This window comes from Diadema setosum, chromosome 12, assembly GCF_964275005.1.
Source record: "Diadema setosum chromosome 12, eeDiaSeto1, whole genome shotgun sequence".
Lineage (NCBI taxonomy): Eukaryota > Metazoa > Echinodermata > Echinoidea > Diadematoida > Diadematidae > Diadema > Diadema setosum.
In genome coordinates, this window is record NC_092696.1 from 7,415,230 (window position 1) to 7,430,379 (window position 15,150).

Consider the following 15,150-nt stretch of genomic DNA (forward strand, 5'->3'; position numbering starts at 1 on the left):
AGTGGGACCATGAGAAGAGGAAAGAAAAAAACCAGAAATCATTACGGGTAATTGGAAACACATGTTGAATTCTTGACATATGAATTTTCAACAGATTTTATATACACCTCAAAGGAAATTATTCAGATTATAATATCTCATGACCATCAATTCAAGTAGAAAACAGTCTACTACATTCCATGTACACAATTTGTAGTTACATGAGAATATAACATCTTTCACGGCCAATTTGTTGAAATATTCTGACTCCCAATGTTCCAAGTACCATGACAAGTGTATGGCATGCAACATTCAAGAATTAATGACTCAACATCATATGTCTGTATCTGCTAGCACACAGTTTAGGACATATCAAAGTTACATGAAATGAATTATAATAATAAAGTGAGTACCAAATACATACAGAGATAAACATTCATAAGAACTTTCATGCATAGAATTCCAAAGTTGACGATGTAAATGTCAAAACAAGAACTTGATTGCTACTTCACAAAGGTCACAAAGGTTTGTCGCAAATATCACTACATTCTTTATTTTCGCATGTCATATATGATGCTCAAACTAAAGTCAATTACGATTGATGTTAGTATAACAACTGAACAATATAGTAAATAAAGGTAGATTGGTTGAAAGTTTGCTGGGCTGATATGCTCCTTTATCTCCATTATATTCCACCCTATCCTAATGATGGCCATTTGGCAATAAGGTAGGGCTGCTCACTCATAACCGCCTTTTTTTCTACTGGTTCGTCCTTTCTGTCAGACCAGTAGGTACCCACTTATTCCATTTTTTACTGGTCCGATAGTGATTTTTACTGGTCAGGGACTGTCGGACCAGTGCCAGTGTGCAGTGTTGAATAAGGAAATACAAGTGAAGGGTTTCATCACAAAAATATAAGGTGCCGTGTTAAAACATTTTATCCCGTTCAGGGCAAGTCCCGAGTATACTCGGGCAGGTGTCTGTGGGAAATGCGTGTTGTAGCAAAATCAGTTCATCCTCAACAGGTTAAAGTACTTGTAATTTCATCAGCAGGTAGAGCAATTAGATAATCCTTTCCAGTGATACCTCTCTTGTAGCATACAAGCAAAACACATTCTTGAAGTTATAATTAAAGATATGACGTGTTTTCTTATAGCATTTTCTTTGTTTCTTGGCTGCTATAATCACAAATATTGAACTAGCTTTGTGATGAAACTCTTTGAAATTTTTGATGTAGTTTTCTCTTATAAATGGATAATTAATAAATGTCCAAAATAAACTGCGTAGAGCCAAATTATATGTTGCCTTACACTGAAGCATAGACTGTAGAATGATTGTAAACACTCACTGGCACACAGACACGCTTGCCTGACAAAACAGATTCATGGACACACATACACACACATACAAACACACACACACACACACACAATATTAGGAATATCACAGCAGTTTAACCCACTGAGGACTGACTGATTTTGCTGCAACACCCATCTCCCATAGACACCTGCCAGAGTATACTCGGGACTTGTCATCAACGGGTTAAAATAACTCACAGCAACTTCATGCTCTGTGCTCGGGTCGGCAGCTCTCCTGTGTCTGATTGAGTCTCCATCTCCAGCTTCCTCCAAGCCTCCATCTGCATCCCCATAACCAAATCCCACCCCACTCCTCCTCCTCCTCCTCCCCGATGTATTTTCAAGTTCCGCGCTTCCGCTGATGTAGAGGAATTCGAGGTTGTTGCGCAGATCTCGTTGAAAGTCGACGTCAGACTCATTGACAGAGGCACTGACCACCATAGTGAGCTGAAGCCAGTCGGATTCATTGGCTGGTGGAGGAGTCAAAAGCATTGGGCGGGGTCTACCAATTACCTAGGCGTCAAAGAAAGGTGTGATAATACACATATACAATCCTTTATCACATTATGATGAGAGGAATTAAAGTAATTTAGCACAGTGTTTACAATGCACTGTGACTTTCAATGACATCAACAAATTCATAATGGAATAGGCTCCCTCCTCCTCTAAAGTCATCACCAACTCTGGATCACTTTTAAAACAAAATTTGAAGACCTGCCTATTCTGAAATTCCTATGTATGTATTGGACTCCTATTGTTACTGACTAGTAATCTACATAATTATATTATCTCCAATGATGGCCAGGGATGACATCTCATATTACTTTGTATTCAGTGGAAAAGGTGATATAAAAATGCCACCTATCATTACCATTACAAAGGAGGATGCACATAATCTATATCTGTGTTGTAGTTACCATTTCTATGCAAAACAGTGTCATGGGCAAAACAAGGATTTTAAAAGTGCAATGGACATCAAACAATAATGGAAAAGGCATTAAAAATTACTATGAATGTGCTTCAACAGATTACAAGACCTGAGGAAGAAAAGGCATAATTATCTGTTACATTTTGTGGGTCACAAAGGCATGTCAACCTCCTCTTGATTACAGCTTCCACTTATTATCAATTGTCACTTGAGATTTTCAGCATACTATGATGAGGTAAATCAATTCACATCAAATTTCACTTTGAGAATCAATCTTGGAAAGTATGTTGGCAATTTAAGGATCACATATCAATCAAAGGGTTTAACAGGCTTTTGGTAATCCTGTTACTGAAAGAATAGTCTGTGAGAAATAGCAGCATTCAAAGAAGCTTTGCTTTTCCTACTTTATAAAATATTAAAAATCACTGGACAAAAAAAAAGACTTAAAAACTCCAGATGATTTTTCAGACTTCAGCATTTAAACATATATAAATTGGTTTTACTGGGTACAGAGTTTCACAAATTAAAGTGATTGGGATGAGGGATAAAGATGTTTTCAAAAAAATATTACAAACAACGATGAATGCATGCTTAGGTGCTCTTGGAAGAAGAACAAAAGAAAGCAATAATTTTGCATAAATTTTATGCAAGTGAAGTTGTTGAGCAAAGTAATATTGTAATGTAATTAAATTGCTAAATTACTGGAATATGTGAGCCACATACATTATATGTCATAATTCATCTTCAGTATAATACTTCTTGGGGCTTTCAGAGTATTGGTTTAAATCTGCTTTAGGACCACAATGATATCCACAAATCTATGCATGGCACCATCGATTTATGTACTACATGATGTGAAATTATAAAATCATCTAGAATGCCACTTTGATGTTGCTGCTGGGAATTGACTGGTAACAAAAATACTCAAGATGGAACTCAAGATGTCTGTTTGTACTCACTTCATAGCCAAGTTCTGCACTCATGGCTCCAATAGTGAGAGTGTCATACACCGCGTCGGCCTCTGTCGCAGCGACGAGGGCTTCGTTCTCCAGGACGTAGAAAACTATGACAACTGCCATGTCATCGCTCAAAGGCCTCGTGGAATTCAGTATCTTAAGGAGCCATGATGAACAGTAACAATGAAATGCAGGATGCAATTCAGATTAAACGAAATAAACAACAAACCTAGCAAAACCCTAAAATAAGCTATTTACAAGAATCATAGTCATAAACATTGTGTTATACATGTACTACCAAGGAGCACTCGCGTATATTACCTGGACATCAAGTATTAAATGCTATCTTAACAGAAATGTGTGATTCTTGATAAAAATGTGATAGACATATCTGTAGTCAATCCAGTAATACAAGAACTGCTACAAAACTGTTGAGGACATTGATGTTTATGATATTCTCTAATGGTAATATATACATCTTATATATATATATATATATATATATATATATATGTGTGTGTGTGTGTATATATATATATATATATATATATATATATATATATATATATATATATATATGTGTGTGTGTATATATGTATATATAGAAGTAGAGTTAGCAGGAGCAATATGGAAATGACAGCAGGTATTGTATATGCCAGTATAAAGTGCAGCCGCAATTGCATTTTTGTTGAGTTGCATATTAAAAAGCTAATGATATTTTATTTATGATTGATCTTTTTGAAATAACTTTTTACTATGAATATTCCATGCCTTTTTTGTGTGTGTTATGCAGCACTCTATAAAATGATCCTTCTGCTTTGCTCTTTTAGTGCAGGAAAGATAACTCCCTGCATATTGCAATATCTATGTGGGTTGTGTGTGTGTGTGTGTGTGTGTGTGAGTGAGTGTGTCTTGTTTAGTTTTGCTTTTGTGAAAAATTTGACACCAAAACAGGAGAAGCACTTACAGGCACTTCATACTCCTCAGATGGATCCAGTGCATCTCTCCTCTGACGTTCATGACTCATGGTTTCTCCATCCCTCTTGAAGACATATGTCTTTTCTGACTTCATCGACCAGAGGTTCATATTTTCCTTTCCTCTGAAAATCCACTCAAGGTTACCTCTGATCTTTTCAGAGAAAGGCTGAATTTCTCTCCTCTTTCTGTTTGCTGTGTTCTCCAGACCGTCAATGAACAGTACCTCAAGGCCATTGGAGATGGTTTGTAAAAACACTGGGTCACTAACATCTTCAGAGACATCCACATTAATGTTCATGATCAATTGGAATTCAAGTGGCACATCGATGGGCTCTGCCGTTGCCGTGGTAACAGGTGGAAGTGTTGGGAGAGTACTTGCCGTGACTGCAGCAAAGGATGATGTTAGTGGGGGGAGTTCTGTACTGGGTGGTGAAAGAGTTGGGGGCAAGATTCCGGATGTTTGTTGTAATTGCTGAGAGAGACTGTCAAGCAGAGATGGAGTAAAAGTTTGGTCCACAGACACCTCCAATGAAGACGGCTCAGGTATCAGACCAGTAGCTGAACTCTCTGGCTGTCCTAGGGAGTCTGAGGGAGGCATGGAACTAGAAACTGGCAAAGACATTAAGGGAGGTGTTCCTGATGATGGTGTGTAAGCAATACTTGTCAACAAAATGGGCATATCCGTTACTACAGGGCTCACAAGAGTCTCAGTTCTCAGGGAAGGGGATGAAGGCAAAATCAAAATGGCAGTAGACTCCGACAAAAGGTCACTTGCAAACTCTGTGGTTGACACCAAGTTTGATGCTACGGTGGAGCTAGTAGGCATCACCGGTGATTCACTCGTTACAAGTGACTCTTCCGATCTAGGCAGGGACACCAATGTCGGCATTATTGGCAGTGATACAGAAGGAAAGATTTCTGTTTCAAGATCCTTGGTAACAAAACTGGTGGGTCCCTGGATGGTACTCTCTGGTGACATCAGTTCCAGAGAAGGACTCACAGCGGTAGAATCAACCATCTTTGAATAAGGTGTTGCAGTTCTATCAAGTATGGTTGATGAAACAGTACTTTCCAGTCTACTCACTGAATCAAAGGTCAGTTGTGTTGATGTGATGGCCTCTGTGTTATAAACAGACTGTTGCACTCTTGAGACATATGAAACCTCTGATGACATCATGAGTTGTGTGGGAATTACAGCTGAGCTCAGCACACCTTCTGACATTGCCATTGTGACAGTGAAGGTCAATGAAGGCTCTGGCACTATTGAAGACAACACACCTGAAGTACTCAATGGTAACAGCTGTGAGCTGTCTGTGACAAGGGTGTTCAATATGGTCTCAAGTGAAGATTGGTACAGAATGTTGGTGGACTCAGGTACGGTTGATGATACACCTGACCCACTTGCAAGTGAGTCTGAAGTGTACAGTCCTGATTGTGACACTGAGGATCTCGGTATGTTGGAAGAACTCAAGATATCTATTATGGAGTACAGCGAGATTGTTGAAGGTTCCACCACAGTCACGTCTGAATATGTGGGTAAAGGTTGAGTTGTCATTACCAGTGGAGTAGGTTGCAGAGCTGATGGGAGTAAGGCATCTTGGGTACTAAGAATGATGGGATAAACTTCAGAGCTTGTAAATGAGGTGGTCGATCCCTGGGATAGCACAACAGTGGCAAACACAGAGCTGGTATATGTTGCATTGCTGTAAAGACTGGATTCAACAGCACTAACTGTAGAATCAAAAATGTTACTAAGAATGGCAGAATCAACAAACATTGTCGAGGGTCTCATCGACCCAATATCTCCAGAAGAAAGCAGTGGCATGCTGATAGCAAGGCTTGTGGGCATAGTGCTGGTGTCGGGTAATGGTGGAGTGACTACAGAGCTGTCAAAGAGTGTCTCTGTGATTGTGGTGGTCTGGAAGCTGAACTCATCACTTCTAGGAAGCAGAAGTGTTGAGTCAAGCACCGGTGTCATGATTGGTGAAAAGGCAGGTGGTGTACTTTCTGATGGATACAAAATTTCGCTCGACAACATTGCAGAAGTAAGGCGGTCTGAGGGTGAAACAGATGATCCTGGTGGCTCAAACATTGCACTTGATGGACCAAATGCAGATGAAACTCTTACAACATCACTTGAATAGTAAACTGTCGACACATACTCATATACCTCAGTTGTGATTATATCAAACACATCTGATGTGGAAGTTCCAAGTTCCTTAGACAGACTGGCACTAATGTATCCTTCTTTTGCTGATGTTGTGACAATAGAAGGGGTCTTCAAAGATTCCTCTTGAGAACTCAAGGGCAGTGACTGAGTGTAGTATGTGACTGGTGGATAAGAAGTGTGTGTCTGAGTAAGAGTTTCAAATACTGTCATTCTTTCAGACGAAGGCAGAGGCAACATCACAGTTGAAAAGGATCTTGCATCTGTTGTAACAGGTGGCAACATGTCAGGAGTCGATTGCTGGGATTTTGGAGGTTGGTATGTGACACTGGCCGTTTCATCCAAAAATATGCTTGATATCACTGTTTCATACAGGAAAGATGAGAGAGACACGAGAACAGTACTTCCCGTATCTTCTGGAAAAGAGGATGGCAACGATGAAGCAAAAACAGTCCATGGGCTCAGCGTGAAAACATCTGTTATGTATGCAGTTGGAGTTAGATATACTTGACTACTTGCAGGATTGCTGAGGTACAAGTCACTTGATGGAAGACCTGACTGAGTCACTGTGTATTCTTTGGTAGTAAATGCAGATGCAGCAGGGCTATCAGAAAATGGCACCATCGGCAATGTCTGCGAGGGCAGTAGTTCGTAAGTGTCAAGGATAGTTTCAGTGACATATGTGCTCAGAGTCAGTGTGTCATATACATCAGAAAAGCCAGGTGGACTACCAAGAGTGTATGCACTTGCAGTTAGTGATGGGAGAAACGTTGAAGACACAATGGCATCATCAGTAGATCTTAACATGTCAGAATGGAGGAAGGATGTGCCAGGCATGGATGTGCTGCTTCTCATCACAGGAGTGTACTCACCGCTGGTCAAGTGCACTGTCTCAGTAATGATGTATATTTCTGTCAACACCTCAGTAACTACAGACACATCACTTGGAAGAAGGTCTGTTGATTTGGTTCCAATAAATCCATCTGTTAATGAAGGGGTGACTGGTCCTGGATTAGTCAGCAGAGTAAAGGTATCTGTGATCATGAATTCTTCTGTCAAAACTATTGGAAATACAGGAAAAATACTTGGTGGAAACATGGACACCTCTCCAGAAAACCATGGCCCGACAATGGAAGAGATTGTTTGAGGGAAGAATGAGCTGGCGGTTATAGTCTGATATTTGTCAGACTCGACTGTTACATCAAGACTGCTGACAAGATCTTCCCTTACAGTTAAAAGGACTATTCCAGGCTCACTGGCATCTGAAGATATGATTGTTGAAATTTCCGGCAAATGTAGAGTTGTCTGACGTGCGATAGAAGTGAAAGCACTACTTGGTAGTTGCATGGTTTCACTTATGGAATACTCTTCTGTGGAGTACAGAATCAGAGTAGAAGTCTCACTTGGGAATAGCTCCATCGTCTGTGTGAATATACTGACACTTCCATCTGTTGATGTTGCAAGGCTGGTAGGAAATTGAGATGTAAGTGGAACAACTGTGTTTTGTAACTCCTCACTAGAAACTGAAATGATTGTAGGAACGATGCTCGAAGGATAGACAGGCATTTCCGTTGACATTTCTGACTGGTACGTGACAGGGACTGTTTGATAAATGTATGTCGTAACACTCTCTGTTTTATATTCAGCTGATGAAGGTGACAGGACTACACTGCTGCCTTCACCTTGGGTTATGGGTGAAAACAGAGCTGTAGTTGCATACACATCAGAATTAAGCACTGTTGACATTTCAGGCAAACTTAAAGTTGGTGCGGGTGAGATCAATACATTTATTGGAAGTGAAGATGCAGGTTCAACACTGGACACTTGCATGGGTTCAGAAAGGGTGAACACTGTTGTCAAGATATCAGTGGTATAAATTTCTGTTAAGATCTCGAGTTCTGTCACCATAGATTCAATGCTTTCACTTTCTCCTCTTAACATTGTGGTTATTAGTGGGACTCCAGACGTGGGTTGTACTGTGGTTGCGGTGATCATTCTCGGAGTTGGTTGATTACTTGTGACAAATAGTTCATTTGAAGCTGATGCACGCAAATCTTCAGTTGTTTGGATAGTGGCAGAAATGGTATCAAACATTAAAGAACTTATTGTCGTTGTTTCTGGCACTTTTGAAGACACAGGTCTAATGAAGGCACTGTCATCTCCTTGGACAGTGGATGAAAAAAATCTTGCAGTCACTGCAGCACCAGGGGTTTCCATTCTTGAAACATCAGGGGCAGACAAACTGCTTAAAGTGACGTAGCTGCTTAAATACTCAGTTTCCCTGGCAATGCCATTCTCTGTTGAAGGTGTAGGAATCACTGTAGGACTTGCCTCAATGGGAATACTATTACTGCTCAGAGGCAATGTTTCAAACAAAGTTGAAGTGATAAAATCATAAGGAGTGCTGGGTTGCATTGCTGTTGATGGCACCACAGGGTCACATCGAAGGCTTGAACACAGGCCTCCTGGGAGAGAGGGTGGAGCACTTACACAGGTGCAGAGAGGTACTGATGACTCTAAGGAGGTGACAGGACTTACTGTGCTCACCTCAAACTCTCCTGATGTCATGCCTATCCTTACAGTTACACTTGTGAGAGTCACTGTCTGAAACATGACGGATGTTTCCACTTGTGTGATTTCCATTAATGTGCTCGGTAAGATTACAGGAGGAACAGCAGATGTTGGTGTGTGAGGTTCTGATAAAAGTGATGCTGGAAGCAACATCTCATCTGATAATTGTGTGATCGTCAAGACATCTGTTGAAAATTTGACAGACTCAAAAATGCTAGAAAGTTCTGCTCTGGAAATACCAGGAGACGTCTTGACACTCGATGTTTGACTTGCATAGACAGTGGATGTTTCCCTCAAGAATAGAGATGTTGGGAATACTGACAAATTTGGAGAGAAGGACTCTTCACTCTGTATCACTGAGGAATATCTTTGTTCACTTGCTGATGGTGACTGCACATTGGAAAGGAAGACAGTACTTGTAACCATCACAGACTCATCATAGGATTGTGACAGCAGTGATGACTCAGATTCCATAACTTTTGATGAGGGATCCATGTCATTGAACAAGGCAGTGGAGACAGTACCTGGAATGTCAGGTGTACTTGAGACTGTTTCAAAGACAGTGGTCTCTTGTCCTGGCATCGTAACATCTACAGTGCTGAACGCAGTACTAAACTCAGAACTTGGTTCCAGCAATTCATACATGCTCCATGATGGGGCCAATTGTGGTCCATATGAGATGGTTGAAGTAGCAAGTAATACAGAACTTGGTTCCAGCAATTCATAAAGGCTCCATGATGGGACCAGCGGTGGTCCATGTGAGATGGTTGAAGTATCAAGTGACAAAGAACTTGGTTCCAGCAATTCATACATGCTCCATGACGGGGCCAAAGGAGTTCTATATGAGATGGTCGAAGTGGAGAGTATTACCGAACTAGGTCCCAGCAATTCATAAAGGCTCCATGATGGGGCCAGCGGTGGTCCATGTGAGATGGTTGAAGTATCAAGTGATAAAGAACTTGGTTCCAGCAACTCGTACATGCTCCATGACGGGGCCAATTGTGGTCCATATGAGATGGTTGAAGTAGCAAGTAATACAGAACTTGGTTCCAGCAATTCGTACATGCTCCATGAAGGGGCCAGCGGTGGTCCATATGAAACAGTTGAAGTAGCAAGTAATACAGAGCTTGGTTCCAGCAATTCGTACATGCTCCATGAAGGGGCCAGCGGTGGTCCATATGAGACAGTTGAAGTAGCAAGTAATACAGAACTTGGTTCCAGCAATTCATAAATGCTCCACGATTGGGCCAAAGGTGTTTCATATGAGGTGGTTGAAGTGGCAAGTATTACCGAACTAGGTTCCAGCAATTCTTGGAAGCTCCATGTTGATGGATTGATGGGCGCTTCACGTACAGCAGTCGAGGAAGCAACAGGTTTTAGTTGATAGGACGGAGATATGTTTACACTGCTGCTCATTTCATCAGTAAGCACTGATGATGTGGGTAACTGTTCTGTGAAGGCTACAGTGCTTGTTGCGAGGATCTCGCTCAGTGTGAATGTACCCAAGGGTTCTGTGGTGGAATGCAATGCTTGCAGAGCTGGATTCACCGTCTACAAACATAGAAGACACGCAAAAGAAGGCATAGTAGCAAACCATGATTATACTGTGTACAGTAACATATCTTAATATCAAATGTCTTCCTCTGTATTCCTAAGATGGCAACTGCTGCTGATCAAGATCAGCGGTAGTAGATCGGCAGTTTCATACGATCTTCAAAATAATAGGGTGATATTTGCTAATGTTAAAGCACATCTCCCTTCTGCATGAGTACTCTCTGTTTTTTTGTTTTTTTTTGAACTGTAATGTAAGTTCACTGAATCCAAATATTGTCATTATTGCCTAATAAAATGCAGCATAGAACTATGGACCGCGAAAGCTTATTTCCATGACAATAAAGTATGTTATTATCACAAGAACCAATTTTGTTTTCACTTGTTTTGTTACCACAGGTTATTGACTACTTCAATATTGTATAATTAATGGTACATGTTTCTTTTATCAGAGTGATCAAAACATAAGGTGTTGATAATCCCACAAAAAAGTGCACACTTTTTTTCCTTCTTTTCTTTTGTTGCTTCTTACATGACTACGGCACAGTAGTATGCATTTTAAACAACATTGAGAAGTAAATAATTAGTTTCTTAAAAAACTGCATGGAAACTTACACTGATCAAGTCTTCTGTTAAAGAAAGCAAGCTGCTACTCCCATCTCCTGTGAAGATTTGTTAAATAATGAGATAAGAGACAAAAACATAAAAATGCAGGATTTTGATATGATTTTGTAGAGACACAGAATACCAACTCATAATTCACATCATTCCATCCTCTTCACATATATTCACATAAAAAGGAAAATGAATAAGCAACGTATCAAGGAGTTCTGTGGCTCAAATTTTTAAGTAAGTGGAAATGTCAAAGGAAGGCCACACATGGGCTACCCTGTAGCAAAAATTCCATAAATATGTTGCAAAATACTCAGAAAATCACTCTTCCTGTTTGCAGAAATTTCCTGAATATATCATTACTGAATATGTTTATATTTTTGCAATGATTCCATTTTCACAAATTGCCAGTCGACTGATATCATATTTGAAAAATCAGGAACAAGACAAAGGCGTCTAGTTAAGCATGGCTTTCTTGTCAATGTAAATAATACACTCTTGGCAAAGAGACGAAAAATCAACAAAGCAAAGAAAGAAGAACAAGTCTCAACAGGGAGAATGATACTCGTAGATGATACAGAAATTGCCTAATCTGTGTGACTGAACTCGTAGTGACTTACATTAATTTGAGAACCAGCATACACAAGAAGATGTTTTACAGCGCTGTGGTAAAAAAACTAAAACGCACTGTCCCATACTGGCAGTTTTTGTGCAGAGTGAGGTCAAACAATGAACACATCGCTTGCCACTTCAGCCACTTCACTTAGGTGAGAGTGCATTTGTGTGCAATGATTGCATCGTCTTTGTGTTGAGGGTGCACAATGAAGGAGACTGGTTTATGTAATTTTAATATGAGTGCATTCCAAAATTCAGGGTCATCAAGTGGAATGACATTATGCTCAAAAGCTACAGGTACAAAAAGGAAGGGAAATATCAAAGATTCATCTGACAATGAAGTATAGTACATAGCAGGGTCAGCGGAGTGTTTTCAAAAAGGTCTTCAGCTCATCTTTCCCCATCCACTTTCAGGTTTCTTCAGCTGACAAGCAAAAAAAAAAAAATATGGTCTATAACATAACCTTACCACGCTCAAACTTCAAGATCTCTATCTATTTCTGTTTAGTGTCACTTACGTACTTCGGGTTAAAAAAGTGTGGGGCCAAAAGTGATGACACATTGTGTAGTCCTTTGTATGGTGCACAGTGAAGTGGGGGGCCATGTTAATTAACCTTTTGTGTGCTTTGAGTGAGCGTAATGTCACAGAAAGCCCCATCACTATATTCGCTGTCAAATGTCACTGACACGTCAGAAAAAGTTAGCAACCACTATACCAATATGCAATCAAGTTTCACTTGTAAATATAATCTTGAGAAGAATTAAAGGCATAATTTACCATTAGCAGATGATACAAAAACCGAGCATTAGTACTCTAAAATAGTTCTAAAGTATGAGTTAGGGATAGAAACAACCATTGTAAAAATTTGAAACGGTAAAATTGATGTTAAGTATTGTTAAATATACACAATGTGAACAATAGTTATAATAAGAATGTTTCCTCACTAAACCGTCTACAGTTACGGTTTATTGAGAAAAAATATAGATATCTCCTTGTATTTTAGGGTTTATCGCAAACATTTCATATGATGGGATGTTTTGTGGTACAACAGACTTACACATATATGCAATAAATGTCATATCTTTAAAAAAAGATTTTAATCACTGTTCCCAAAGGTAAACAGGACCTTTAATATCCTAGGTGACATTCAAAATACACATACAATGTAATTAAATCAAGTGAGCGGTGGTTCCATACTAAAGAGTCACTACAGATAAGCAGTATAAGTGACTCAATGATTAAAACAGCAGAAAGGGCTGGTAAGTGAGAAATTGTACTACGTGCGACAAAGGATGTACAGAGGATTTAGTGGGGGGGGGGGGGGGGGGCAAGTCACAATCCCATTCTTCGGCACGCACACACACACAGTGGTAAAACAGTCAAGTGTCAACAATGGCAAATTACAGATTAACTAACTACAGACCATGTATACACAGCCCCTAAGACTTCTCTGTAAGTGGGCTGTCTGTTATCATCCACTCAGCAACCATTACAAGCCTCCTGGTTACCTGTTTGTGTATAGTGGAGATAATCGGTTACTAGGGGGACTGTCAATCAACTCGATGGACTCTCCTAACAAAGTTCAAATTTAGTGTCATATATTTGTGGCATTGAATGGAAAATACTTGAGAATTCTTCACACTGAAAACAAACAGGTATGGTATCAGATAATTAACTGACCCTATCTATTGTCTCGGTTATCAAATCAGTGTGAAGAAACCACTTTGAGAGGTTTGACAAAATGATGCCACTATAGATAACACCATCCATGCCCATAGCTGAAAGGCACAGTACTGCAATCTGCTCAGTCCCACATATTCATATTTGTGACATTTGTGACACATCATGCACTTTAAAATGTCATTTGACACAATTTTTTTTTTATTAGCACATTCAGATGCATAGTATTTCCAACTTTGTTTGCCATCATTTTTAAATGTACAGTGTATATATGAATGACAGCAAAAAGGATTCTCCTCTGAGTCGAAGAAGACATTGGTTCACAACAGTAGGCCTAGGGATGAAGAAAACTCTGTGAAAGACCTAAATAATGAATTTTAACTATGACAAAGTCCTAAGGGTGAAAATTCCTTAAAACAATGCCTTACAAAGAGTTTCCTTGATTGCTACTCTTGTGAACCCAATATATAATTATATGTATAAATATAAATGTATATATGTATATATACACAATATATATGTATATATATATGTGTGTGTGTGTGTGTGTGTGTCTGTGTGTCTGTGTCTGTGTGTGTGTCATTTATATTTATGCCAGGCCATATGATACCTTTGAAGAAAGGATGCACTGACAAGCTTTAGATGATCAATGACAAAAATGATACAAATGCAACCATGATATAAATATCTTTATCAGCATATAAATCATACCTAGAACAAATTGCATTAAAAGCTTAGGATAAAATTATAGATAAGATATAGTAATAATTACACCAACCATACCAACCCATCATATTCACAGTCGACTGGACTTTGCTATATCATCCGTGAGTGGAATAAGGTGCCTTCACAGTAAATGATAGACGTGCAATCATAATTGCCTTTAACAAACATTTACAATTTTTTTTTCTCAACTCTGCATACAAGTACTTCACATTTCAGCAGGGCATCATTTACATACCCATTTCTCAAAAATAATCCAACCATTGTAACATCTCAACACAGCTCTTCAAAAAGACTATTGCACCAATTATTGAGAAATAAAGAAGAGTCGTTCTGCTTATTTTTTTTTATTATTATTTGACATGTCCCCACCTGAAAAATATCTATATTGATTGAATGCACCTTCTCATATTGTAATATTTACACAGCATAATTGAGGAATACAATAAAAATGCATAATTGAAAAGTTTATACAGTAAGTCACAGTTGCCTCAATTTATTGTTGCAATTTGCAAATGAGTTGTAATTTGAGAGCCCAATGAAACATTTAAATTGTTACCATTGCATGTTTAAGTAAGAGAAAATCAAAATAATTTATTCATCCTGTCAAGTCAAATAATATAGTCAAATACATTGTAGTCGAATTTTGTATAGGATACGGTACCACAGTCACCCATAGTGCTCTCTTAACACATGCACCACATGTGAACTCACTGTGTTGTGACTATCTCCCTTTAAGCTCGGGGGCTGAAAATAAGGCAGAAAGTAGGGAGATACAATTCGCTGCTAGATTCAAGTAGTTGCCATGGCAACCGAACATAACTCAAGATGTACTGCTTCTCTAGAATATGTCTGTGTGGGAGGCAGTAGAAGAGGGAGGCTAAGAGTACACTCTACTGCACTCCAAATCCCACAAGAATCAAGTTAATTCAGGATATGAGAGACAAAATAAAATTGCAGTTACTATATTAATCATTGGCTACTGACCCATGTTGAACACCTTACAATGTATGCATCTTGTGTGTGTGTGT

General features: G+C 39.2%; 1 protein-coding gene across 1 annotated transcript in view; it reads left to right on the forward strand.

Annotated features, from left to right (window-relative positions):
- Positions 1–9,868: 9,868 nt before the first annotated feature.
- Positions 9,869–15,150, forward strand: part of LOC140236331 (uncharacterized) — a 44,058-nt gene continuing 38,776 nt past the window's right edge. The window contains exon 1 of the mRNA XM_072316286.1: positions 9,869–10,129. Within this exon, the coding sequence (XP_072172387.1) occupies positions 9,869–10,129 (261 nt within the window). The remainder of the gene's footprint in view (positions 10,130–15,150) is intronic.